Source organism: Tauraco erythrolophus, chromosome 9 (genome assembly GCF_009769465.1).
Source record: "Tauraco erythrolophus isolate bTauEry1 chromosome 9, bTauEry1.pri, whole genome shotgun sequence".
In the NCBI taxonomy this organism is placed as follows: domain Eukaryota; kingdom Metazoa; phylum Chordata; class Aves; order Musophagiformes; family Musophagidae; genus Tauraco; species Tauraco erythrolophus.
The window spans coordinates 7,822,041-7,846,131 of record NC_141473.1 but is presented as its reverse complement, the minus strand read 5'-3'; the positions used below and the strand labels follow the sequence as shown (position 1 = coordinate 7,846,131).

The 24,091-nt window shown below is 52.9% G+C and overlaps 1 protein-coding gene across 2 annotated transcripts; it reads left to right on the top strand.

Moving 5' to 3' along the window:
- The first annotated feature begins 3,043 nt into the window (after positions 1 to 3,043).
- On the top strand, positions 3,044 to 9,664 carry EMX2 (empty spiracles homeobox 2). 2 transcript variants are annotated; one of them, XM_086616707.1, is made up of 4 exons: positions 3,044 to 3,340; positions 4,084 to 4,564; positions 6,610 to 6,794; positions 9,497 to 9,664. In XM_086616707.1, the coding sequence occupies exons 2-4, from the start codon at positions 4,174 to 4,176 to the stop codon at positions 9,662 to 9,664; spliced, it is 744 nt and encodes a 247-aa protein (XP_086472833.1). In that variant the 5' UTR covers positions 3,044 to 3,340; positions 4,084 to 4,173. The 2 variants fall into 2 exon arrangements, with proteins under 2 accessions (XP_086472833.1, XP_086472834.1); XM_086616708.1 differs by lacking the exons at positions 3,044 to 3,340; positions 6,610 to 6,794 and having other exon boundaries at positions 4,174 to 4,564; positions 9,497 to 9,600.
- The last annotated feature ends 14,427 nt before the right edge of the window (positions 9,665 to 24,091 follow it).

The window sequence follows — 24,091 nt, the reverse complement described above, 5'->3', positions numbered from 1 at the left end:
GGCGGAGAGGCCGTTTCCCTGTCCCCCGCGGCCGCTGCAGCCCCCGCCCGCCGGTGAGACCGACCCCGGTGACACCAGTGCTGGACCGGCCCTGCCGGACCGAAATAGGCGTCTGAGGATTTCAGGGCTGCTCGCGTCGATGGGAAAGCCCGTGGAAAGCACCCTGTGTGTCCTCCCCACTCGGGAGCCCTGGCTGCGTGGAGAGCAAGGCCCTGTTCACGCGGGGCTCCGAGTGCTCGGGGGAGCCAGGGCCGGCAGCGACATCCCCTCGGACGAAATCCACCTGCTCGGGGAGGCCTCCGGGGAGCCCTGGCGGGGCAGGACCGCCGGCTCTCCCGGAGGCCCGCAGCCCGGCCCGGCTCGGCTCGGCTCGGCCAGGCTCCGTGCCGGGCTGCGCTTCGCGGCCCGGGCTCCCGTCATTCCCGCCAAGTATTGCGCTTTTGTGAAAGGCTCGCAGCACGCTTAGACATACTGACTGGGATTCAGGACGTCCAGAAACGAATTAAATTAGGCATTTCATCCGCTCCTTTAACTCACGCAGCCTCGCTCCAGACACGACCTGCCTGGGCCACCTCTCCTCCCCGCTGTGTGCACGGATCCCTGGGACCGGAGAGTAAAGGAGGAGATGGATCCCGCATGGAAAAGAAAGTTACGGGGATACTGAAACTTCCTCACACCCCCCCCCCACCCCCCCGCCGGCGAAAGTTCAGCCTAGATCAGCCCGTAAACAACCGTCTTACCCCGAGATCTCCCGTATCTGAGGCCTTCCTCGCATTTTCTTCTTGGCTCGGCTTGTAAAAGATGAGTATTAGTTTGGAAATCCGAAGCTAGTGCCTTTGAGGCCAGCCATGTAATTTGACTGCGAGTGTAGCGCACCCCTCCCTCCGAGAGAGGCTGCCTCTAAGTGCGCTTGGAGCAGATCGGGGATTGCTGGGAAGGGAGCCCCTGCCAGATTTTCTCCTTCTAGACGCCAAGAGGACAGCGAGAGCAGCCCGTCAAGACGCTGAGTAGGAAAAGTTCAAGGGAGAAGCTTCGGGAGACGCTCCCGGGGCAGCCCGGGCTGGAGCGCATCGGCCCCGGCCAGAGCAGCGCCGGGCGCCGGGTCCGCACGGGCCGTGGGCTGTGCGGGAAGCGCCCACGGGAAATGGCCACGGCGACGAGTGGAAGAGTGATACAGAAATTGAGGGGGAAACGGAAAATGTAGGGAAATCCCAACCCGAGTCCGCTTGGCTTTTGTTCTGGCTGTCCCCGGCCTATTTTTTCCATGACAAAACCAAGAGAAAGCCGGTGCTGCTCAGGCTCTACTTGCGTTTTCTCTGTCTCTACGTATCCACGCACACACACATCTATCTATACACATAGATATCTATATGTACGCGTGTACCACAGGGAGAGAGCACGGCCGGGTGCGGAGCGGAGATCCAAGTTGCTGCGGCCGAGATCACCCGCTTTCCCGGGCGAAATCGGACTTGGCAGGGGGGAGCTCCCCGCTGCAGCTGCAGCCTCCTCCGCCGAGCCCCAGAGCAACGGGACTCTCCTTCGGGAAGGGATTTTAGGTTAGAGGATGTTTCCACGGCGGTAAAGAGGGTCGAGGGAAATTTATCGAGCGTTTCGGAGGGTTATCCCCGCTCTGCGTGTGTCACGGTTTCTTTCATACGGATACAATTCCTCCCTCCCCGATTGCTGAATTACTTGATGCAGTTTTCAAAGGAGCCCCGTGATTATGTCAGGATGTCTGGGGAGGGGTGGGGGGTGGGGGGATGGAAAGGAAAAAAGGAGTTGAAGTTTTTCCAATTCAGATTCATTCTGCAGTCCCGGGGAAGTGTAAATACGCGGATGCAGAACACGGCTCTTCCTAGGAGGAGTTTCTCTTTTGGTTTTTCTCTGCCTTTTCAATGCTCAGAACCAAGACCCCAGTCGAAATCAGCACATGAAACACCCGTCGTATTTCGGGCACTTTCTCAGCCTCACTCGTGTCCATAACCCCAGGTCTCTGTCAGAGGAGCGTTACCGCCCGTTGAGGGGAAAAAGGTTGCACAGAAAAGAGGGCGAAGTGGCTTAAAAAGTTAAAATTCTAGCGATTCACGAGGGGCACGAGTGGGGCTGGAAGGAAATCCAGCTCTCCCCTCCGCAGTAAGCTCAGCGCGGCGAGGCCGGAGTTCTGCGTCCGTGTCTGCGGGCAGGAAAGGTTTTCCCAAACGCTTGTGAGACCCGGGAGAAAAGCACCTCGCTGCAAAATCTGTCAGGAGCCTTGAGTTACGCCAACGCGCCTTCCCTGCAAACATCTCTCCCACTTTGTCTCTGCGATCGTATGCACGTGTGACTATGGATGTCTATATGTACAGCCGCCCAACGCCTGGAGAACAGATTTACATTTCAGACGGAAAGTGAACTTCTGCCTCCACAAAGTGCACACAGCGCGGGGTCCACAAAGGAAAACACGTCCCCAAACAAAGGCGCGCGAACACCGGCACCCCTGGGTGCTCAACGCTGTTTTATCACTTCTATTTAGCCCGTCGATTTGGTATCGGGTTAAAAATATCGGCTGGGTGCAGCCCGGCGCTTTTGGGAGAGAGCAGGGAAGGCGAAGAGAGTTCAGCCTAGCCCTTTACTGGAAAGAAGCAAGAAGCGTTTAGACAGCGATTTTATAGCATATTTGAAGGCAGCGGAGTAACGGATTCTTTGTGTATAAAGTGGAAAGAAAATAGAAAACAAAGTCCGGGAACGAAGGGAAGAAACGCTAGACTGGTTTTAAGACTCCCCCCATGCCTTGGTTCAACAGAAACATTAATTTACATTAGCCATCCCGCATCTTTAAGATAAATTACACAGCGGCATAATAGATTTAAAGTACGCCAGATTTTTTTATCATTAATTGTAAATGTGCAAAATACCTGCTGGTACTTCACTTTAGAAGAATGTAATTGGCAAAAATGGGAGGCTGATGAATAGATAATAGATCCTTAACTACCAATAAACAGTAAGCACCAGCCAAGAGTATTAGGATGTGATCATAATTATTCTGCAGCCCCAGCCAATAGGAGGAGGAGAACTCAGCCCTAAAATCATCCCCGGACCCAAAGGTAATCGCGAAAATACGGACAAGGCTGGAACCGGAGACTTGCTCCCCTGTCCCGTCTGCGAGAGCCCGGCGTGTACCAGCTTTGCATAATGCAACCACCCTCCGCTTTGTTTTCCGCACCGCGCGGTGCCAGGAGTGCGAAGGAGCGAAGGAGGGAATGAGTAAGTTCGGAGGAGGAGGAGGGCGACCCGTTCTCTCACCGGGACGAAACCTTTCCCAAGCGGGGCATCTCCCCCGGACGCCCCGGGGCTGACCAAGGTAACCTCGGCGGGCCGAGAGCACCCGAGAGGCGGCCGGGAGAGGGGGTGTCCCGCTGGCGGAGCACCCCGAGAGGAGATGCGGCACCCCCTGCCCCGCTCCCCCCCGCCGAGCCCTCCCCCGTCCCCTACCTTGGTCGCCGGGCAGCGGCAGGGGAGGGAGGGCAGCGCGGCGGAGCGGAGCGGAGCGGGGCCGGGCGCGGCGCTGCGCGGGGGCGGCGGCGGAGGCGCGGGCGAGGCTGCGCGGGGCGCCGCGCTCCCCCCGCGCCGGCGGGCGCGCTCCCGCCGCACTCCGATCCGCGGCTCCATCCCTCCCGATGGCGCTGCCCGGCGCTCGCCTCCCCTCTGACGCACTTTAAAGAGTCTCCCCCTTCAACCTCAAGGCGAGTAATAGCGACCAATCATCAAGCCATTTACCAGGCTTCAGAGGAAGCTGTTTATGTGATCCCAGCACTAATTAGGCTCATGAACTAACAAATCGTTTGCACAACTTGTGAAGGGGCCGATCACATCCATGGATTGTCTTTGGACTTAGGGAGGGGGGGGGGGGGGGGCGACCGCCTTTTCCTTGCAGGAGGGAAACTTCTCCCAGCAACTTTTTTTTTTTTTTTTTTCCCCTCTTCTAGAGTGTGTGTGTGTGTGCGTGGTGCGTGTGTGTGTCTCCCTTTTGGGTACCGCTGGCTGCCGCTGCCTCCTTTTCCTCCAGCCCCTGTCTATTTATGTGTGTATCTATCCCTCCTCAAGTCACTCCTTGCTGCAAACTTCCCCGGATCGCCTCCCGCGCACCAGAGAGAGCCAGGCAGAGATTTGGTCGGGGACTCTCGCCGCGGCAGCATGTTTCAGCCCACACCCAAGCGGTGTTTCACCATCGAGTCGCTGGTGGCCAAAGACAGCCCCTTGCCCGCGTCTCGCTCCGAGGATCCTATCCGGCCGGCGGCGCTCAGCTATGCCAACTCCAGCCCGATGAACCCTTTTCTCAACAGCTTCCACTCCACTGGCAGGGGGGTCTACTCCAACCCGGACTTGGTCTTTGCAGAGGCCGTCTCCCACCCGCCTAACCCGGCCGTGCCGGTTCATCCCGTGCCCCCTCCCCACGCCCTGGCCGCCCACCCGCTGCCCGCTTCGCACTCCACGCACCCGCTCTTCGCCTCGCAGCAAAGGGACCCCTCCACCTTCTACCCCTGGCTAATACACCGCTACCGGTATCTGGGCCACAGGTTCCAAGGTACGTGCAACTTTTCTTCCCCCTCCGATCCACCCCTCCGTCCTCCGGCGGCTCCCGGCCGGTCCCCGCGGCGCGGATGCGGGAGGACCGGGGGCGGCTGCTGCCCGGAGCCGCGGGCTCGGCTCGGCGGGGCCGAGGGTCTTTTGTGCCTGGCTCCCCCGCCACCAAACTTGAGGAGGAGCTGTCAGAGCCGAGGGGCTCGGCGTTGATTTCTCTTTCCTTCTTTTCCCGGTTTGTTTTGGTTTCCCTGGGAGGAGGGGGGCAGGCGGGAAGGCAAGGCCGGCTGGGACTTCTGCGGCTTCCTCGCCCCCATTAAAAGCAGGAAGGAAAGGTGGATGTTTTTTTGTTCCGGGGAGTTAAAAGCTACGGAGGAGACCCCGAAGGAAGCCGCCCCGCAGAGAGGGGAATGGAGGGGTCGCGAGGTTTGGGTTCCCTCGGGAAAGCGGCGGTACCCGCCGGGCTGCCGGGGCCGAGGGCAGCTACCGCCGCCGCTCCGAATGTGGCCGCTGCCGTTGTTAGCGGGGACTGGGGAAAAATGGAACGAACCCCAGAGAAAGGACGAGAGAGGGGAAAAAAAAAAATAATCGCAGCGCCGGAGCAGCGCGGGGAGATGGGGCTGGGGAGAAGAGCCAGGACTGGGGGCAGAGGGGGCGATTCCGTCCGTACGGACAGGGAAGGGCTCTCAGCTGCCAAGCGATTAAAAACCGACTGAAGGAAAATAACCAAATCCAATGGCGCACAATCAATAAAATCCCCCTTGTTTAACCCTTTGCAACCGGTAGCGTCTTCTCCAAAGAGTGACCCGATTTCTTCCGTAATGGGTCCAGCTCCTGCCTCTTTCGTTACACATACCAAAAAACAAACAAAAAGCCTCCGCTCGGAGGGATCCATAAGATTTTTTTTCTGTTTTCGGTATTTTTATTTATTATTTCCGAACGAAAACAAACCACCTGCAATATACAGTTCCCTGGCCTTCTGCAGCCGAGTCGTTTGCACCCGGGTTGGAAAAGGAGTAGCTCTCCCTGAAGCCAGGCGGACGGAGATACAAAATGGATTATTACCCTCTCAGAATAAAATTACAGGTTTCGCTCACCAATTTTATTTGTCGCAGTCGTCAGGCGATTGGTAAAGAGCGGTAGATGAAAGGCGGAAATGTCCTGGTGTTGAGCCACAGCCTGATTTCAAGCACATCCTCCTCCTGCAACGATTTTTAATGCGTTTACGGAGAGGGACCCTCGGTGGCTTTCCCACCTTGGAACGACCGACTCGGAGAAGCGGCACAGAGCCAACCCGGAGGGAGATACCCACCAAAAAAGACACCCCCCCGCCCGCCCCCGTTCCGCAGCAGGCCGGCCGGGATGGCCGTCCCGTTGCCTTCTCGAAGTTTGTTTCTTTATTTCCCCACCGGTTCCAGCCGCCGCCGGGACAGCGGGCAGGGGTACGGCAGCGGCGGGAGCCCCCGCTCCGGGCAGCACACGGGCAAAACGAAGGGAAACGGGAAGAGAAAGGCCCTGGCCGGAGTTTTGGGCGAGGGAAGAGGGGAGAGGCCGAGGGAGCGGGCTGCCGGCTCCCGGAGAGCGGCGGCCAGCCGGGGGAGGGCAGGCGGGGGCTCGGCCGGGACTGCACAGGGAGTCGCTGCCCCGGCGGCCGCGCCGGGAGGATGTAAATAACAAACACACAAGGAAAGATGTGAGGCTGCCGGTGGGCGAGGGGAAGGGGGGCAGCTGCGGGACGAAGCCGCAGACACCGCAGCAGGGCTCTGGCCAATTCTTCGGCTGCTTTTTTTTTTTTTTTTCCGTCGTGCTCCCCTGGTTGTGTTTTAGTATTTGATTTTCTCCGACTTCTCTCCTTCCCCTGCTTATTACCTCTACCTATTTATCGAAGGAAAAATTAATTTTATATAAGGCGGTGGAAATTAAAAATAAATCATAGTCTGATTTCTCCGGCGGATAATGGTGGCAGACAAAAATTCCTGCTCTAAAAAGTCCTCTCGAGTGCGTTTGGGGAAGGTGTTTTGCTAATCTCCGTTTTACCCTGTTGCCCAGGGAATGAAACCAGCCCGGAGAGCTTCCTATTGCACAACGCACTGGCCAGGAAACCCAAACGGATCCGTACAGCTTTCTCCCCATCCCAATTACTGAGACTGGAACATGCCTTTGAGAAGAACCATTATGTAGTAGGAGCAGAGAGAAAACAGCTGGCACACAGCCTAAGCCTCACGGAAACTCAGGTAAGGGGGGAAGCAGGGAGAGGGCAGCCGGGAAAGCGAAAGTACTGGGATCTCCTGGGGAAAACTCACCCGACCGGCCCGGAGATGTGGGCAAAAATACCGGCAAATTTTGGAGGTATTTAGGCCTCCTGCGCCGAGCCGGTGGGGCAGAGTGACGGGTCTCCCCCTTGCCTGGGTGTAACAAAACCCTCTCCCGCTGGTGAGAGCCGTGGCCTGTGCCGGGGGCCGCGGCCGGGCGCGGGAAGCCGCGGGGCTCGGTTTGGGTCTCCCCGGAAAGACACGGCCGGAGCCCCGGCCCGAGCGGGGAGGGGAGCGGCGAGATCTGCGATCTGCAGATGAAAGGAGGCCTTGGGCATTTTCCTGCGGGACTTGCGTGACCCTCGAGAAGTAGCTGAATATTAGGGGAAAAGCCCCCAAAACAACAGGCGGAGGGGAGAGCCTCCCTTCGGACCCTGCGGTAGAAATACACTTTTGTCGGGTGATTTTTCGCTCGTTTCTAGCCCAGCGTCCGGCAGCGGGGGTGCGAGCAGTCGGGTCAGGAGGCCATAAAGATGAAAAATAAAAGCAGAGAAATTATTAACTACAAGGAATCCCCCCTCCCTTCACCCCCCACCCCCCTCCCGGTGGCTGGCTGCGGGCCAGAACCGCACCGGAGACTATTTCGGTCGTCAGTCTTGGAGAAACGATGAGCGGCGTTTCTGCTCCGGTTGTCCCAGGGCGAGGGCCTCGGCGGGTACCGAGGCCGGACACCCGGGAGGCGGCGGCGGGGAAAGGGAGTCGGCGTGCGGTCCTCCCCGACGGCGGAGACCCACGCCGGCGGGCCCGCTGCGAGGGCGTTTTTCACTCGGTTTTCTCCTCGCCGGAAGAAAGGCTGGGGTTTGGGGGGGTTGTTTGTTATTGTTGTTGTTGTGTCGGGCTTTTGTTTTGTGCCCTTCCAGGAGACTCGTGGAAAGAGGGCTCCAGATGGGGCTTGTCTTTGCTACAGTATGTAGCACTGTACCTAAAAAAAAAAAAAAAAAAAAAAAGCCAAAATACCCAGCCGCAGCCTAGTTCAAAGTTCCCAGTAAACACAGCGTTCTCTGGGCGGATTAAGTTGTAACACTTTTTTTTTTTTTTAAACTCCTTTTCGTGGGGGAAGCAATAAAGAGGTTGGAGCTTTTGTTTTAAAATGTCTCCTAACAAAACAATAAAAAGGGATCGCCACTTTTATGAGGTTCTCCGAACAAGGGACCGGTCACCGGCTTATTTCCACGGGAAAGCTGTATTTAAGGTGGTCTTTGTGCTGCTTGATTCCGAAGCTGGTTGGGGTCTTTTGTCCGGATGTCAAACCCCCAGTCCCCTACAAATGAGCTCCCTTTTGGGAGATCAGCGTGCAGAAATGAACCGTCCTCCCCTTCAATTAGCAAACTAAAAGCAAATTAAACTCACCCCTTGTTCCCCGCTCAGCTTTTTAATGGGGGACTTTTGGAGAATATGAAAATGCAGCAAAGATGTGTGTCCGGCCAGGCAGGTCTCTGTTCTGAAGAGGCAGCGAAGCGGGTTAAACCAGCTTATTAAAATGCTCCAGTTCCCTTTTCCCCCCTTGCTGGGGCCTTTATCAGGCACTTTCAGACAGAACCAGAGTTTAAAACTGCTTTAAAAAAAAAAATTGTTTACCTTTGGCCGCTACAAGGAGTGTGACCAGCCCTGGAGATAGCTCCCCGATCAATACTATCTGTAATTAAAGCGCTCAAGTCAGCTGCCGGATGGTTAAGTCAGATTTATTCGGCGCTGCACAAATTCAGAGGGTATTTACGGCGGCCCTGGCAGGTTTCGCCTCACTACGATCGCTCCTGGACGGCGCGTCCAGGGGAGACGCTGCGGGGAGCGCCGGAGGTTTTTCTTTTCGGGCCTTTTTTCTTTTATTTTATTCACTTTTCCAAGACGAAAAGATTCCGTCCCGCCGCCGCCCGGCCCCATCCCGCCGCCCCGTTAGGAGGGACGAGGCCCTCGCTCTGCTTTGCCCCAGCGGCCGGGCCGGGCCGGGCCCGGGACTGCCGGTCGGGGGTCGCTTCGCAGCCGGCGCAGCCTCCCCCGCCGCAGTTCCCGATCTCTTTCCCGATGTTAGAGGCCGCGGGACACCCCGGCGGGCGCCGATGACAAGAACCGCCCCGGTAGCTGCCCCGACGGCGGGACCGACGTGCTGACAGCCCACCGCCGCGCAGCCAGGCTTTGTTTTCCAGACGTGGAGTGCCTGGAGCCACGCGCGGGCATTGCGCGGGACTACTTGTGCGCGGAAGGTCCGCGTCCCTCTGCCAGGTGCGCTCACGGTGCCTCCCGCCTGCGGCGCTGCCCGCCCGGCGCCCGGCCGCCCGCACCCGCGCACATGCGGCCGTGCGGCTGCCCCGTCCTGCACGCGTGGGTCCTTCGGAGGTGCCCGGTGGGAGTGGGGCAGCGTGTCTCTGCCTTTCCCGGAGAGGTTTAGGTGGCACACGGGCACCGGCTCCGCTCGTCCCCTGCCAGGCTGGGCAGCACCGCAGACATGGTACGGAGCAAGGCAGGGCATGGTACTGGCAGGGAACGGTGCAGGCAAGGCACGGAGCAAGCAGGGCACGGAGCAAGCAGGGCACGGAGCTCCTCGCCACGGGCAGGGCAGCGGGCGGCGGGCAGCACCGGCGTCCGGGCGAGCGTCGGACTAACGGCCGGTGCCCTTCCCCCCGCAGGTAAAAGTATGGTTTCAGAACAGACGGACGAAGTTCAAGCGGCAAAAGTTGGAAGAGGAAGGTTCAGACTCACAACAGAAGAAAAAAGGGACTCATCACATTAACCGGTGGAGAATCGCCACCAAACAAGCCAGTCCAGAGGAAATCGACGTCACGTCGGACGATTAAAAACTGGCACTTTTGGACTTTTCCAAGCCAGGCACCCCACCAACAGAAAGTGTTAAAGGCTCACACCTTCCCCCGGCGCGGCGGTGCGGGGAAGGGACACGGAGATCTTCCTTCATCAAAAATGCGATTCCCGTCTGAGACGGCAGCTGGGAGCGAGCAAGGGCGAGAGACCGCGAAAGGTCCGAACTGTGGCACTGCCGGCACCGCTCTGGCAAGGGGGGATCTGTCAATCAAAGCCAAAACACCGGGACGAGGTGATTGACAGGTATTCTGTTTCTCGCAGTCCACTTTTAAAAGCATAACGTCAAAAAATGTAAAAAAAAAAAAAAAAAAAAAAGGAAAAAATCTTAAAAAAAGAGAAAAAAGAAACAAAAAACCCCCCAACCAAACCAGAAAAATTACCACCTTTACAGGACATTTTGCACTTCACAGTTTTTTCCGTCTTTGAAAGAGAAATTTTCATAAACAGCCAAAACCCACACCTGTTTCAGAAACTTGAATTGCATGTGTAGAGCCGTCTGGGCAAAAAAGAAAAAAAAAAAAGAAAAAAAAGAAAAAACGGGGAAAAAATTACCCCGGTTCCTAAAGACAGAAATGAATTGTAATTTTTTTCCCTTTAAGACAGGTTCTGTGTGCTTTTTAATTTTATTTTACGAGAAATGTGCAGTCTGTAAACATTTTATGATAACTTCTGGCGTCAAAGTGTTCGTGAAAGCTAAATGAAGTAGCAGTAACAAAGCATAGTGTTCCTTCCGGATGGACAACACGGTGGGGCAGGGGAGGGACGGGTGGGAAAGGGGAGGGAGGGTGTTTTTGAGGCTGGTCGTAACTTTGCTGCCAAAAACAAAAAAAAATCAAATTAAATTATCCCCTCCCCCAAAATTGTATCCCCATTGCAAAACCGGACAATGATTATTTTTTAAGATTAATAAAGCGCGAAACCCAGCGACCAGTTTGGCGGTGGGGACACCTCCCAGGCTGGGAGGATCCAGAGAAAAGGGAATTAGAATCGCGGATTGATTTTTTTTTTTTTATTTTATTTTTTTTTTTCTAATGGCCATTTTCATTCGGGCAATTTTCAAGCACTGACCTTATAATATTCCGAGATCATAGAGCTACTAAAAAAAAAGTGACAAATGTTTCCTTCGTGTCTTCTATACCAGAATGTAAATATTTTGTGTTTTGTGTTTAATTTGTTAGAATTCTAACACACTATATACTTCCAAGAAGTATGTCATTGTCAATATTTTGTCAATAAAGATTTATCAATATGCCCTAAATTTTTAAGCAATATATTTCCCCCTTCCCTCTAAATTTCTAGGGAACCGATCGTGTTCGCGTGTCCCCCGGTCCCGCCCCCCCCCCCCCCGCTCGTTTTTAGCTGCCGAACCCCCGCGGTCGGAGCTTGCGCTCCCGCGGCCGCGCCGCGCATTCCTGCGGCCGTAGGCGCCTTTCCTTAATCAATTCGCTGCCTGGTAAATAGACCTCCAAAAATAAGCCGCACAGACCCACTTGCTGGAAATAAACACCTTAAAAAAACAAAAACAAAAACAAACAAAACAAAACAACAAACCCAAACCCCAAAACCAAACAACGATAAACCCGACTCCTTCCCCAGTTAGAAACTGAAGTGGGAACCGGCTCGTAACGGGAGCGTGAAACCGGCCCGCAGCAGCTGCGCTCCGCTGAAGGGGAGACGGGCTCGTCTTGACAGAAATATGGATTTTATTTAGCGGGAGAGGATTTTTCCTTCTTTTTTTTTTTTTCTTTTTTTTTTTTTTTTCCCTTCTTTTCCCCTCTCTTTTAAATGCCCTGGCCAGGTCGTTGCGGTGAGGGGCAGGTCCTGGGAGGCAGGGACCGAACCCCAGCTGCTGTTGCTCTCCCCGCAGCTCCAAGGGAGCGATCCTGGGCGCAGGGTGAAACTCTGACGTTGAAGATGTGGAAGTGGGGAAAAAAAAAAAAAAAGTTGCTCTGGGTCCTTGAGGAAACTAGCTGGTTTTCTGGGGGTACACAGTTGTTTTTTCATGCTTCATTTGCTCCTTAGCCTGATAGACTGCATTAATCAGTTTTATTTCCATTGATAGAGAAACCTCGTCTGCTCTGTTCGAGCTACAAAGAATCCTGCAAGCTTTTGTGAAAGTGCAAATCAGTTTAGGCAATTATCATACCAGGAATATGAAGGGGAAAGAGGAGGCATTGCCCAGTGGTCTCCTTTAATCTCTTAATCCGTGGATCCAGGGGGGGCTAGTTGGACATAATTTAGGACAATCTGACTACCCTTTACACTGTGATAAGGCGAAGTTACAATGCATCGCGAAAATACGAGCTTTGTTAAACATCCTGCCTTGAAAAGTTAAGATTAGACATTCTGTGCACGTGTTGGCTCTATCGGGCACTATGTAAATTTTATTTATTTATTTATTAAATCCGATCTTATTTTTTTTTTTTTTAACATTGCTCCTTATACAATCCTGGTGACTTTCCATTCACTAGTGCTACAAATGTGAGAGAGGCCCCGGCAGGGTTAGGACGCATGTCGCAATGCAGTCCCTTCTATTTAAACCTGGGCTAATTATTTAGTAGAGCTATTCCCAAGGTAAACGTCTCGTTGCGTTTCCCCCCTCCTCGAACAGCTGATGGTGCAGATCTTGAAACCAAGCAGGGCGCACATTTCACCTTAACTCGCCCAAGTTGGCTTGCGCTCCACTTCAAACCCATGCAAATGGGCAAACATTAAACGGATCGCGGCTGAACAGCAGTCTTGGGCCTTTCTAGAAATTGTTTCCCATCTTGATAAAAGGCTTATTTCTGCAGGAACCATATACTTTTTTTTTTAGGTTGGTTTTTTCTTTTTTTTTTTTTTTTAAAACCGCGAAGGAAGAGAGAGAGGGGAAAAAAATTAAGCGTCCTATGTAGCGTAACAGCAATAAATCTTCACAGAATGCCATTAGCTTTGAAAAAAAAACCCTAAAAGCTTTATTACAAACCAAGCTTTGAAAATAGGGGGGATTAGGAGTCTGAAAGGGTCCCACAATGGTTAGAAGAAAAGGTTTCATGCTAATGAGGTTAATGCCCTTTGTATCTCAGGACTCCACAACTTCATTACTTCCCTATCTCCGGCTGCACCAAGCGGCTCAGAACACTGCAATCCACTCCAGCTCTCCCCTGCCTTGCCTAGAGAAGGATTTGATAGCAGCTCTGTTCAACTAGATAATTATATCTTTTCAAGTCGGAATTAAGATAAAGAAAGTGAAGCAAAGGCGGCTAGCCTTGATCCACTGCAAACAAATTTGGCGCACTTTCTAGTCTCTCTCCCCCTGCCTCAATAGGCAGGACAGTCAGCTTATTAGACCCTCATTTGCTTTATTAATTCATCTATTTAAAGTGGCAGGATTAGAAAGAGGGAGAGAGAGGCAGAGTCTAATGTGGGACAGTGGATGCCAGGCAACGTGGAAATACAAATATTGGCGAGATGCTATCCGAGCGGGTGTTTAAAAATACATTTTATATTAAATAACTGAGAGGGGTGGGGAAAGGAGGGTGTATTTCGGGTGGCGGATTGCAGACTCGGGCGGATTTTTACTGCTCTTTCGAAGGAAATCTCGGTGTCGGCTGCCGGAGGCCTGAGGTCCCTCCGGAGGACCGACGGCCTCGCGGAAATCCCGCCGCTTTCCGCGCCTCGCCGGGGATTTGCCCAGGTGGACCCACGGGCTGGGCAGGGGGCTGCAGGCCGAGCGAAGACCCCCCCCATCCCACCCCCCGGGGGCCGTCCCCCGGCCCTGCCCGCCGGCAGCGCTGCGCGGGGGGCGGCCCGCGGGCGCGGAGCGGTGCGCTCTGCCCCGCGCACGGGTGCTGGCAGGTGACCGCGAATCGGACCGGCTGGTTTTGCGCTGTCCTCCCTCCTCCATCGCTTTACTTTGTCTGTAGACCAAGGGCGGCGCAACCCGCCCCCCCCCCCGCCCCGTCTCGCCCCCCCCGGCCCTTCTCAGACGTGTCACAGTCGAGCAGCGGTCCCGGACCGGTGGCTCCGGATAGGGCCGGATCCTGACCCCGCCGCAACTCCACCGCTCCGAGCGGCTCATTCCCGGTTCTGCTTCTCCGCGTCCAGGATCTGGCCCTTCTCCCCTTGGATTTTTAACCCTTTCCCTTCGAACAAGCCGGCGGCTCCCAGCCCCTCCGTGGCCGCTTCCCACCGGCTGCCACGCCGTGTGATTCGCACCCCCCACGCTGGCGCAAACCCGCACCCACGCACCCTTCTCTTTGCCACCGGACCAAGGCGAGGACAGAGACCTTTGGAGTCCTCGCTTTGTTGTGTTTCAAAATGTTGTTTATTTGCCTTCCCCCCCCCCCTTTGATGGATAGCGCTGTTAACTCGGAGGGTTTGGCGGAAATTAGCGGTTCCCCCCTAATTAGCCCACAGACTATCTGCCTGCCTCGTAGGAAATAGGCGAAGCAGCTCCGGCCGGACCGGATTCCCTGACAAACAGGATTCTCCCAACCCCTGCTCCTGTGTCCATCAGCGGTTCATAACTTCTCCGAGCTAATACAGCAATTGATTTACTTCTCCAAAGGGTCCCGCTGCGAGGGGGAAGCGGGAGTTTAGAGAACCTCCTGACCCCGAGCCGTAACCTCTCTCCTCGCCATCCCTTCTCCTGGTGGGACACGCTCCCAGCCCGCGAAGCCCAGGCCGTGGTCCACGCTTGAAAGCGAAAGGGCCATTAATCACCTTCCCCCGCTCGCTTTTAATTGCCCCTTTGCAATTAGCGCCTGTTGCAGGGAAAGTGACCCGCCGGCTATGAGCGAACCCAGCCGGTAGCCCCTTCGGTCCCCTCTTCCCCCGGGAGCGGGGGGGCCCGTGGCCGCCCCGGATCCGTCGGTCCCCCCGCAAGGGAGGGGGCGGGGCGGGTGCTGCGGCACCGCTCCCGACCAGGGCTCAGCTCGCAGGTGGCTTCCCCGGGCCGGGGGCAGGGAACGCAGGCTCGGGCTCTGCCTCTGCCGCCTCCTCCTCTTCCTCTTTCTCCCCGCCGTGAGGCCGCTCGGCCCTGCAGCCTCGGAAGCCCCTGCTCCTCGGCCCGGCCCGGCTGGAGCCCAGCATGCTGCGGGGGCTCCGGGAGACCATTTATAGACCGGCTCTCCATCGCCCACGGCTGGACCTGACGTCAGGAAGAACTTGATCTCGCCCGCTTTGCTCCTGCTTCTGAAACTGATCCTTGAAATGAGAGAACAGACTCTACACAATTCCCATGGCCTTGAACATAAGGTACAGCGATAAATATACACCACTAATGAGCAATTACCATATAATCACCTTCCAATTAGCTCGCATAATGATGAATTAAACATTCTAGCCTGCTGGATTAGGTTTCTTACTTTGTATATTATTTACGAAGGCTAGCTTCTGCTGAGCACCAAATATCAAATTAGATAGGGAATTTTCAGTTGGGGGTAATTATGCATTCAGTGCATGCCCGGAGTTTTTGTCACCAGCCAACTAAAGTGTATTGGAAGGTAGTGTCCATCCTTTTCTGGCTTTCCTTTTCGGTGTCTTAAAGTCCACGCTTTTCCACCAATGCTCCACACGCCGCCTCCCCCGTGTTCATCCTTCTCCCTTCCCTAAGGCTGAACAGGCAGGAAAATTGACCCTTTTTATTATTTATTTATTTATTTATTTTTCCCTGGGACAGTTAAATAACGAGGAGCAGGCAGAGGCAGTAGCTGGGGAGAGCAAAGGAGCTCCCAGGAACACAATCCCCTCACCACACGGTTGCATCATCCCTGGGAGATGGGAAGAAACTCTGCCCGTTATCTCGGACAGGTAGAAACGCCCTGGTCCTCTGCTCGGGATGGTGGGGACCTGCGGGGACATCACCCCACACCCCCCGATCCGACGACACGCTCTTATGGGTGGCTATTTTCTTTGTCGTTCTGAGAAGGATGCTCCAGAAAACATGGAGTCTCGGCTGGATTTGGTCTTGGGGGGGGAGAGGTGGGGGGGTGGTCCGTGGAAGGAGGAGCGAGGAAAGGCTTTGGGCACTGGGTGCCGATTCCCCCTGGAAGGGAAGGAGAGGAGAAGCAACCTCATAAGAGGAGGGCAAGATGAGAACGTCAGGCACCCGGGCCTCAGGAGGGGATGGAGGGTCGGCGGCTCCGGGGGGGGAGGGGGTCCTGGCAGCCTCCGTGTGGCAAGTAGGAACCCAGCTCGGAGCTGCCTGGCTTTGTTGGTTTAAGCCGGACCCTTAATGATTTCTTAATTAACCGTTTGAGTGTGAGTAAACCTCCGCGAGGCGTTTACAACCTGCCCTAAAGTGGGAGCGGAGCATCTCCCCGCCTCCTGCATTGCCTCAAAACATTCATTGGAGACTTCAAGGGGGGGGCAGAAAACCGCCCCACAGCCCCACCAGAAACCATGGTCTTAGCCAGCCTCTTGCTTGGTGCTACCTTTTACAAGTGGGGATCTTTTCCTGGAAAAGAGAGGATACACCTGTGGCCCCCTCCTTCCCCGCTCCGCTCCCCCTCGTCTGACACATGGAGCTCTGGAAAGTCTCAGAGATTCCCAGGCAGGAAAGAAACAGCCCAAGAGAGCAGCGATGCTCAGCTTCGCCGGGCTTTTTTTTTTTTTTCCCCTATATAATTGTGATTTTTATTTAAATTTTGTTTTGGTTTGTTTTGTTTTTTAAAAGCAAGAGGAATTCAAAACAATTTCAGTCCCCGAGTGAAGTGTTGACTGAATGAGTGTTGGTGACCTGGCCCCAGACAAACTCAGATAAGATGTGGAAACTCATCTGTCAAGCCTGAGCGTCTGGCAGCAGCAGCTGATCCAAACCTCTGAGTATTAAGAAGTTGCCGAATTCCCGTGTTTTTTGTGGGTTTCGCTCGTAGCTTTATCAGTATTTGAACAACCTTTTTGTGGTTTTGCTCTGTTCACAGAAAGCGCGGGGTCCTGAGTTTCCCCCTAAGGCCGGAGAATACAGCCCTGACTCTTATTTTATCTTTAGATCAGCAAGTTGGTATCAGAGGCAGGGAAGAAAGTGCATTCCTGTGGGCTGCAAGAGTGAGATATTCCCAGATAAACTCTTCTGTGATCTCATTTCTAATCCACACGATCACGGCTATTTTATTTGGCATATGTATGTCGAGAGTGAGACGTTTTCTGTGACGGGATGTTTAGGATCCAAGTATGATTATAAAGCCTTTTTCACATAGTTATCTCCTGTGTCACCCTCCCCGTCCCGGCAAACGCTTTGCCTTTTTTTGCAGCGGTTTCTAAGCCCGAACCATACCTGCTTCTCCGTGGGCTGCCAAATGTCCTAACTCAGAGTCCTGAAAAAGGGATGAAAGAGGAAGATGGGATTTGGGAGAGTAACGGCTGTTCGAATAAAAAGTGGAAAGCTCTTTTCATAAGAATAACGTTATTTTATTTTAATTCCTGGGGAATGTAAAATAGTAGGAAGCTAAATCTGCAGTAAAGCATTGGCTAAAATCTGTAAGGAAGAAAGAGGAGAGACAAAAAGAAATAAAGAGAGAAAGGAGAAAAGAATGAGAAGATTGAGTAAAAGAGGGAAAAAGCGAAAGAAAGGACAGAAAGAAGAGAGAGGAAGGAAGAGCGAGAGGAAGGAGAAGAAAGAGAAGGAAGGAGGAAGAAAAGAAAGGAAGGAAGGAAGAGGAAGGAAAGGAACTGAAGGAAGGAAGGAAGGAAGGAAAGAAAGAAAGAAAGAAAGAAAGAAGAGAAGAAAAGAAAAGAAGAGCAAGAAAGAAAGAAAAGAGGGAAAGAAAGAAAGAAAGAGAAAGAAAAAAGAAAAATAAAGAACGAGAAGAAAAGAAGAAAGAAAGAAAGAAGAAGAGAGAAAGAGAGAGGAAGAGAGAGAAAGATCTGAGATGAGAGATAGATGGGAGAGAAAGACAGTCACGGCTGATAGGAGAAAGAGAGAGCAAGAGAAAGAAAATGTCATGTTTGGAAGGAGAAGACAAGGTCGCAGGGTGGAACTGAATGAAGGCGTCGCAGGGACATTGTCAGAGGGAATGTGGGGAAGGGTCATGAGTTTGGCATCGGACCGGTTGGGAAATTCAAGCCAGTTTGCCTTTGGGAGAGCCAAGAGCTTTCGGAAATTCGCTTTCTTTCCTCCATTGTGGCGGAGTCCTGAGAGGCTGGGGTCAGTCTGTTTTGTCGATTTTCCCTGGCAAATCAAGGCCATCAGAAAAGACCCCCGCTCTGCAAAGCGGAGAGTCCTGGACAGCAAAGTTCCGCCTGTGCAGCGCCGAGCACCGGCACCCGGCGGCGGGCAGGGCGGGCGGGGCAGAGCTGCTGTGCCCTCCCCGTGACCTGTCGGGATCAGCCTCTTTCCTCTCCCCAGTGGGTGTTTCTCCTGCCCAGGGGCCCGATCCTGGCCTCAGGAGGGCAGGCAAGAAGGTGGGGGGCTGCCCGGGGTGGGCAGCCGCGTCCTTCGCGGCGGGGACCACCCTCCCGCTGCCACCCCGCGCATTGCCATGGAAACCGGTGCAGCTGCGGATCAAAGTTTCCCGGCGACTCTGCCCCGGGTGCCCAGCCAGGGACTGGCCACCGGCCCCCGCCGCCCCGCAGCCGCCGGGAGAGGGGCACAGCCCCCCGAAACGACCCTCTCGATCGGCAGAAGCACAGGTCGGGGGCAGCTCTGCCGAGAAGAGCCTTTCTGGTGTCTTTTGTGCCCTGGACACGGGGTTAAAAGATGGTCTGGGGGTGCCCCTGAGCTGAGCGGCAGCAAACGGGGGATGGACACCGGCCACCAGCCCCCTCTCGTCCCCCTCTCGCTGGGGGACCGAGGAGAAAGGATGGAGATGCGCGGCGGCAGGACGCGGGGCCGACAGATGCCGAAGCAGAGCCGGTCCCTCTCCTAGGCCATTGCCCTTCTCTGCCCTCCCGGGAGCTTTGCCCGTCCCGGCCATGGGCTCCCGCATCTCCCGTGACTCCCTGTACCTGCGTCCGGCCCCGCGGATGCGCCCAGCGCTGCGGGACCTGCAGCCCCGGCCGGTTCCCCACTCCCGGGGAACGGGGCAGCTTCTTCTTTTTCGGATATAAGGGTAAAACTCGGGCAGTTTCCCTTCTCGTCCCCCTGACTTAAATGAAAAAAGGAGTAAAAGGCAACGTTTACATCGGTTTAATTAAGGAGGGCTCTTGTACCTTCGGGGGGATCGCATCATTCAACATGAAATATTCATCCAGGATGTTGCCCGAGCTGCTCTGTTTAATCATTCCTGCTGCCAACCAAGGGCTCTGTCTTTATACATGTATGCAATTTGATTTTAATGTCCCCGCTTTTCCATCTGCACATGTCCAGAAGGTAGGTCCTTGCGAAGAAGCCGAGGCTGGGAAACACTGCCCATCCCGGCCTCCATCCCGCGTCCTGCCCGGCCGGGGATGCGCCGGTGCGGGGGGAGCCGGGACCCGGCCGCCCTCCCGGACCTCCCGCGGCCAGCCGTCACCCGAGGGATGCCCGGGTAGTGTCGGAGGCACACGGCGACAGCCCCGCAGCCCCGTCCCAGCGGAGGCCGGCGCCCTCTGCACCTGCGGAGCCCTCCGCAGCCTCCCGCGGAAGATGGGGAGCGAGGCGGCGAGGAGCGCTCGGCTGCGGCTCGCCCGCGGGTGCGCACCTCCCTCGCTCTGCACCCCCAGCCGTGCCCTCGGCTTCTTTCTCTCCCCCACTGGGCTGTTTGGCATTCAGCTGGGTGAAATATTACAATCATATATTCTTAATAAAAATCCAACCAACTAACCACCACCACCAACAAAAAACCAACACCCAAAACCCACTGCAGAAAACAAAACGCACAGGAGGAAAAGAATGTGGCGTTGACTAATTTAAACCAGTTCAAGTGGAAGGGCTGTCAATTCTTTAAGTAAATGATGCTGTGTTGATTCAGATGTTTCTCGCCGTAATTGCTGTCTGAGGGGGAGCAGCAGAGGCTCAAACTGAGCGACTCGCAGCCGGTGAGGGAGGGAGGGAGGGCAGTGCCGGGCCGGGGCCTCTTTCCCCGGGCGGGCTCGGCCCCGCTTCCCGCCTCCCTCCCCGGTGAGCCGGCTCAGTAGCCTGGATGGCCGGAAGGTTTGCAGACTCCCAGTCACGCTGTCCGGGTGGGGAAGAAGCTAAAAGTAAGGGGAAAGGACGTTTATTTCCGAAATGATGAGCCCCGCTCCCTCTTAGATGTACCCGGGCAGATTTATCTATCAATCACGCTTTTACTGGGTGTCACCAGCTGGGGTGTTGGGAGAGAAGTGCATGTTAAATGATGCTATTAGACTGTAGCGCAACAAGCAGAGACGAGGTAATGGCAGCAATTCTCAGACCCAGGCCGGTGACCTGTTAATCTGTTGCCACCAGCACTCGGCCAGGGGAAAAAAAAAAGCTGCAGAGTGAAGAAAAAGTCTTTGACTTTTCTCAGACCTGGTCAGCCTGTTAACGTTCAACTCGTTGAGAAAGAAGAGTTTCTGGGGGAAGCCTGTTTCCATTCAATCAGGCTGATTCCAATTGCTGAGTGTGGTGCGTAGTCCATGGTTTAATTTGTTCTCTCAGGTTTTTTAGATTTTTTTCCTTCCCTTCCTTCATTTGTATCACACAAGGTTTGGCACCAGACTGTTGGAAGGATGAACCAGAGGGTCTCCACAGAGCAGGGAGCACCGTTCAGCAGCTCCGCCTTTGCACTTCCCAGCCAGAAAGCTGCTGTGTGATCGGAAAGTTTGGGAGGTACACGCAGGCCTTCACCCCTCCAGAAACTTGGCTCACATAAGCCTCTCTCCTTCATTCATAATAAAACATGGAAGGAGCTGCTGTCCCGCTCCCGCAGGCAGGGCTGTTTGGGTGGAAGGCTTTGTACAATCCCCGGATCCTGGACCAAACATCCACAGCGGCTGGAGGTGTAAAAAAGAAAATTAAAGAGGCTGAAACCAAACTGTTTAAAAACAATTCCTTCACAAGGTTACTTTGCGTCTGAAAGAAGAGATAGACCCTTGGGTAGCTTAAAGGAAAACAAGTTTTTAACAGGTGGCTTGGAATCAGCGGTGTTTTGAAGAGCTCAGGGTAGAAACCACAACTCCCCCCCAAATGAAAAATGTTTTACAGAGTGTGACAATCAGATGGGACCCACAGAACTATCGTCACGATGTATTATTTCAGCACTAAGCAGGAGAAATAAAGTGCTTTTGACTTTATTGCAACTTTCCATCATTCCTTGATTTTTATTTTTTATTTTTTAAAATGAAAGTATTCTCAGGAAACCTCCCTAAAAAATGATCTTGTGATCTTACCACAAATACAGGGCTCAGACCAGGGGCCCTTACTCAAAAGAAACAGTCACAATTTCTGGAAGGGCTGCTGGGTCGCGCACAAGGAGATTCAGGGTATTTTCTATTATTCATAAATATTTCAAGAAGGGAAGTTCAAGACTTTTTTCGTTGCTGGTGAGCTGTTCTCTCTCTCTCTCACTCACACATGCACACAGACAAGAGCTACTTAGAACACACTTGGATTGGAGTCCAAATCAATGAATAAATTACACAGATGGGTTTCATTGCTTCTATATTTGCTACATACAACAAATCAGCAAAAATGTTCAGCTCGTTAGTAGGGACAATACAATGTTGGAGGGGTCAAACGCAAGAATGAAAGAAGTGTTCATTTTTTCCTGCAATGTGACTGATGGCTGGCTGAACAACTGTGGTTTTTACCAGATCTTTCTCTTAATATAACATACTTCTGTGAATCTTGTGAGAAAGCCCAAAACATTGCTACATGACAGAATTAAAAATAACTTCCTAAAAAAGGCTAAATTACATGTTTTGGAAAGTTCCAGCTATGTTCATCTCATGAAACTGTTTTAATGCTGAAGAACTGTCTTTTTTTACAAGAGATAACTGCAATCCAGTAGCAACTAAACCGTTCCAGTGGGTATGTGTAGCATATTTGGGCTATACGCTAAGGACCAGTAAATCTACATGCTCTGTAATAAAGATTTTACATTTTATCTTACAAATGCAGACCATTAAATTGTGAAAGAGCTGTGCACATATTTATAGTCCTTGTTCCACACTGGCACTTTTTCTTAGTTTTTTAGAGTGATGCAGAATATCTGTCTTTTCTTGCCAATCCATTGTCACTACAGAGTTATTAATTCAAGATAAGGTTGCTCTTCTGAATGGAGCCATCAAGTCAAATGCTGGGAACCTTTCCACTTCTGGCCCAGGGATGAGGAGTGATTGAAGGACAGGGAGTGAGTTTTGCCTGGAAAAAGATGCAGAAATTTGTGCAGAACTTTTAGCTGTCATGCTGAGACTGGTGGAAGAAGTCACCTTTTTTGATTTTTCAATAAACAAGTCTTACACATTGTGATAAATGAGGCTGCTTTGTGCCACAACTGGTGTCAGAAGCCTTTATGTTCACTGCTGGGATGCTGTGCAGGTGACCTTGTAGAGAGAGCCCTGCCAGCTAATGGCACAGCAGACATGCCACTGGTGAGCTTAAGGTGCTCAGGGTACAAGTATGTCCTCCTGATTCTGCATTCCTATGGCTATTTGAGTGTAGGTCACTTTATTTTTGTGCTGCTGATCGATACAGACTGTATGATCCACACATAGCCCAGAAAATCTTCTGTATACCACAAAGATCGTTACCAATTATGCATCTCTTGGACCATTTCCATTTAAGGAGAACCTATTCCAGAGATGCTGATCCACTGCTGATTTGTACAGCCAACCATTTACCCATGTGGAGGTTGGTGTGGCTCCTTTGTTTCTCTGAACGTGACCGTTCCCAAAACTTTCCACTGTCTCTGGGACGCACTCTCACTGTATGTTGCTTTTGCAGAGCACAGAGCCTGATATTAAACATATTTCCTCAGCACATGCAAAAACCCTTTCAGAACCTGAAATTTCTGATCTTTTTCTTACTTAAACTCTAAATAGCATCTAAGTGAGATGTAAATAGCAAGTTGGCAGTCTGCAAGTAAAATGACCTTTCTTACAATGAGTAACAACTGCGTGTAATGGGAACGGCAAGGGTTTTCCGTAGGAACCTGAGTCACAGCCCACTCAAGAAAACAAGAAAATATTTTACCAGGTTCTGGATCAACCCAGAGTATTGCAAGGAGGAGAACACGAGCACTGGCCCATGTGTGTGCTGTGTATTTTCACAAGGCTTATGAGGCAGATCCGAGTGGCAGCTGAAGTCCCACCACAGCACTGAGCCGTGACGCTCTTGGGGACTGCTACCAGGCTGGCCAAATCCCTCACTGCCAGCCTGAGTCTACTTGGGAAATTTGGGTTATGCCAGCTGAAGATTTGGTCCCAAGGCATAAAAACCGGGAATATGAGCTTCAGAATTAGAATACCTCTTAATGAAAAGAGCCCATTTAGCCTTTGAGAAGAGGGGCCCAAGTAGACCACCCTGCTAATGCCTGCCCTCCGATACCCTCTGGCATAGAGTGTCGCTCTCTGATTCAAGTGAGATAAGTATGGGAGATGAATGTCTGCTCACGGGTATTTTCAAACTAACTTGGCAAACCAGAAAGGCGAATCCTTTTGCTCTGTATTTGTGCAGCACCTAGCACAGCAAAGTCCTGCTCCGTTGCTGGAGCTGCCTGGGGCTTCTACAGTACAAATAACGAGTACATAATGCTTCTACTAGAGAGCTCACAAACCTTTCATGTTATTTATGTACTAATCTGAACAGCGTGGGCCAGATTTTGATCTTAGTTATTCTGGAGTAAATGAGATATGGGTTTGGCCTTACATCCATAAGATCTATAGTCAATCAGTGTTTCTAATGTGCTCATCATGGAAATATCTTGGCATTGTGCAGCTGGCCCACTTCAGTGTGACTAGAATAGCAAAGCATTATATTAAGCAAACAGAACAGTTTGATTTATAGATTTGTGGTAAGAATAGTTCAGTTTTCCAGGGTGTTCAATTTAATTAACATTCTCCAGGGAAAAAACTGCTATTGTTTCCCTAACCACATGCCTTCCAATACAAAATAAACTCTTGCTGGTGTGTATGTGCTGCTTAATTATCTTAAATGGTTCCTTTTGAAAGTTGTCTATTGACCTGCTTCTACACTTCACAAGTGGAGCATATCCTATTCACTCAAGAGTGTCTATCTACCTGCACTTAGCAAGACAGAGATACCAGATGAATTTTAACGCGGCTAAAACAAGAATACAGCCTGCTGCATGCAGCATTCCCAAGCGGTACATGGGAATAAGGCTGCGAGCAGAATTTACAAAGCCAAGTAAATTGTAACAATACCTGTGTCTGCTAGTTCCAGCTGCTGTTAGATGTTCGCAGGTGTCTGGGGATAATGCTACAGCAAGGGGCTGCGCCTGGATGCTACTGGAGTGCAAAGCATGAGAGTAGGGGACAATCCATCTGTTTGGCCTCCAAGAGACCACATCCTGCTGCCAGTA

What these genes read in the sequence shown, in the direction of transcription:
- EMX2 (XM_086616707.1), top strand. Translation starts at nt 4,174, where the DNA reads ATGTTTCAGCCCACACCCAAGCGGTGTTTCACCATCGAGTCGCTGGTG. An exon ending in TCTGGGCCACAGGTTCCAAG is followed by an intron (nt 4,565 to 6,609) that starts GTACGTGCAACT and finishes CCTGTTGCCCAG; the next exon opens with GGAATGAAACCAGCCCGGAG. An exon ending in TAAGCCTCACGGAAACTCAG is followed by an intron (nt 6,795 to 9,496) that starts GTAAGGGGGGAA and finishes TTCCCCCCGCAG; the next exon opens with GTAAAAGTATGGTTTCAGAA.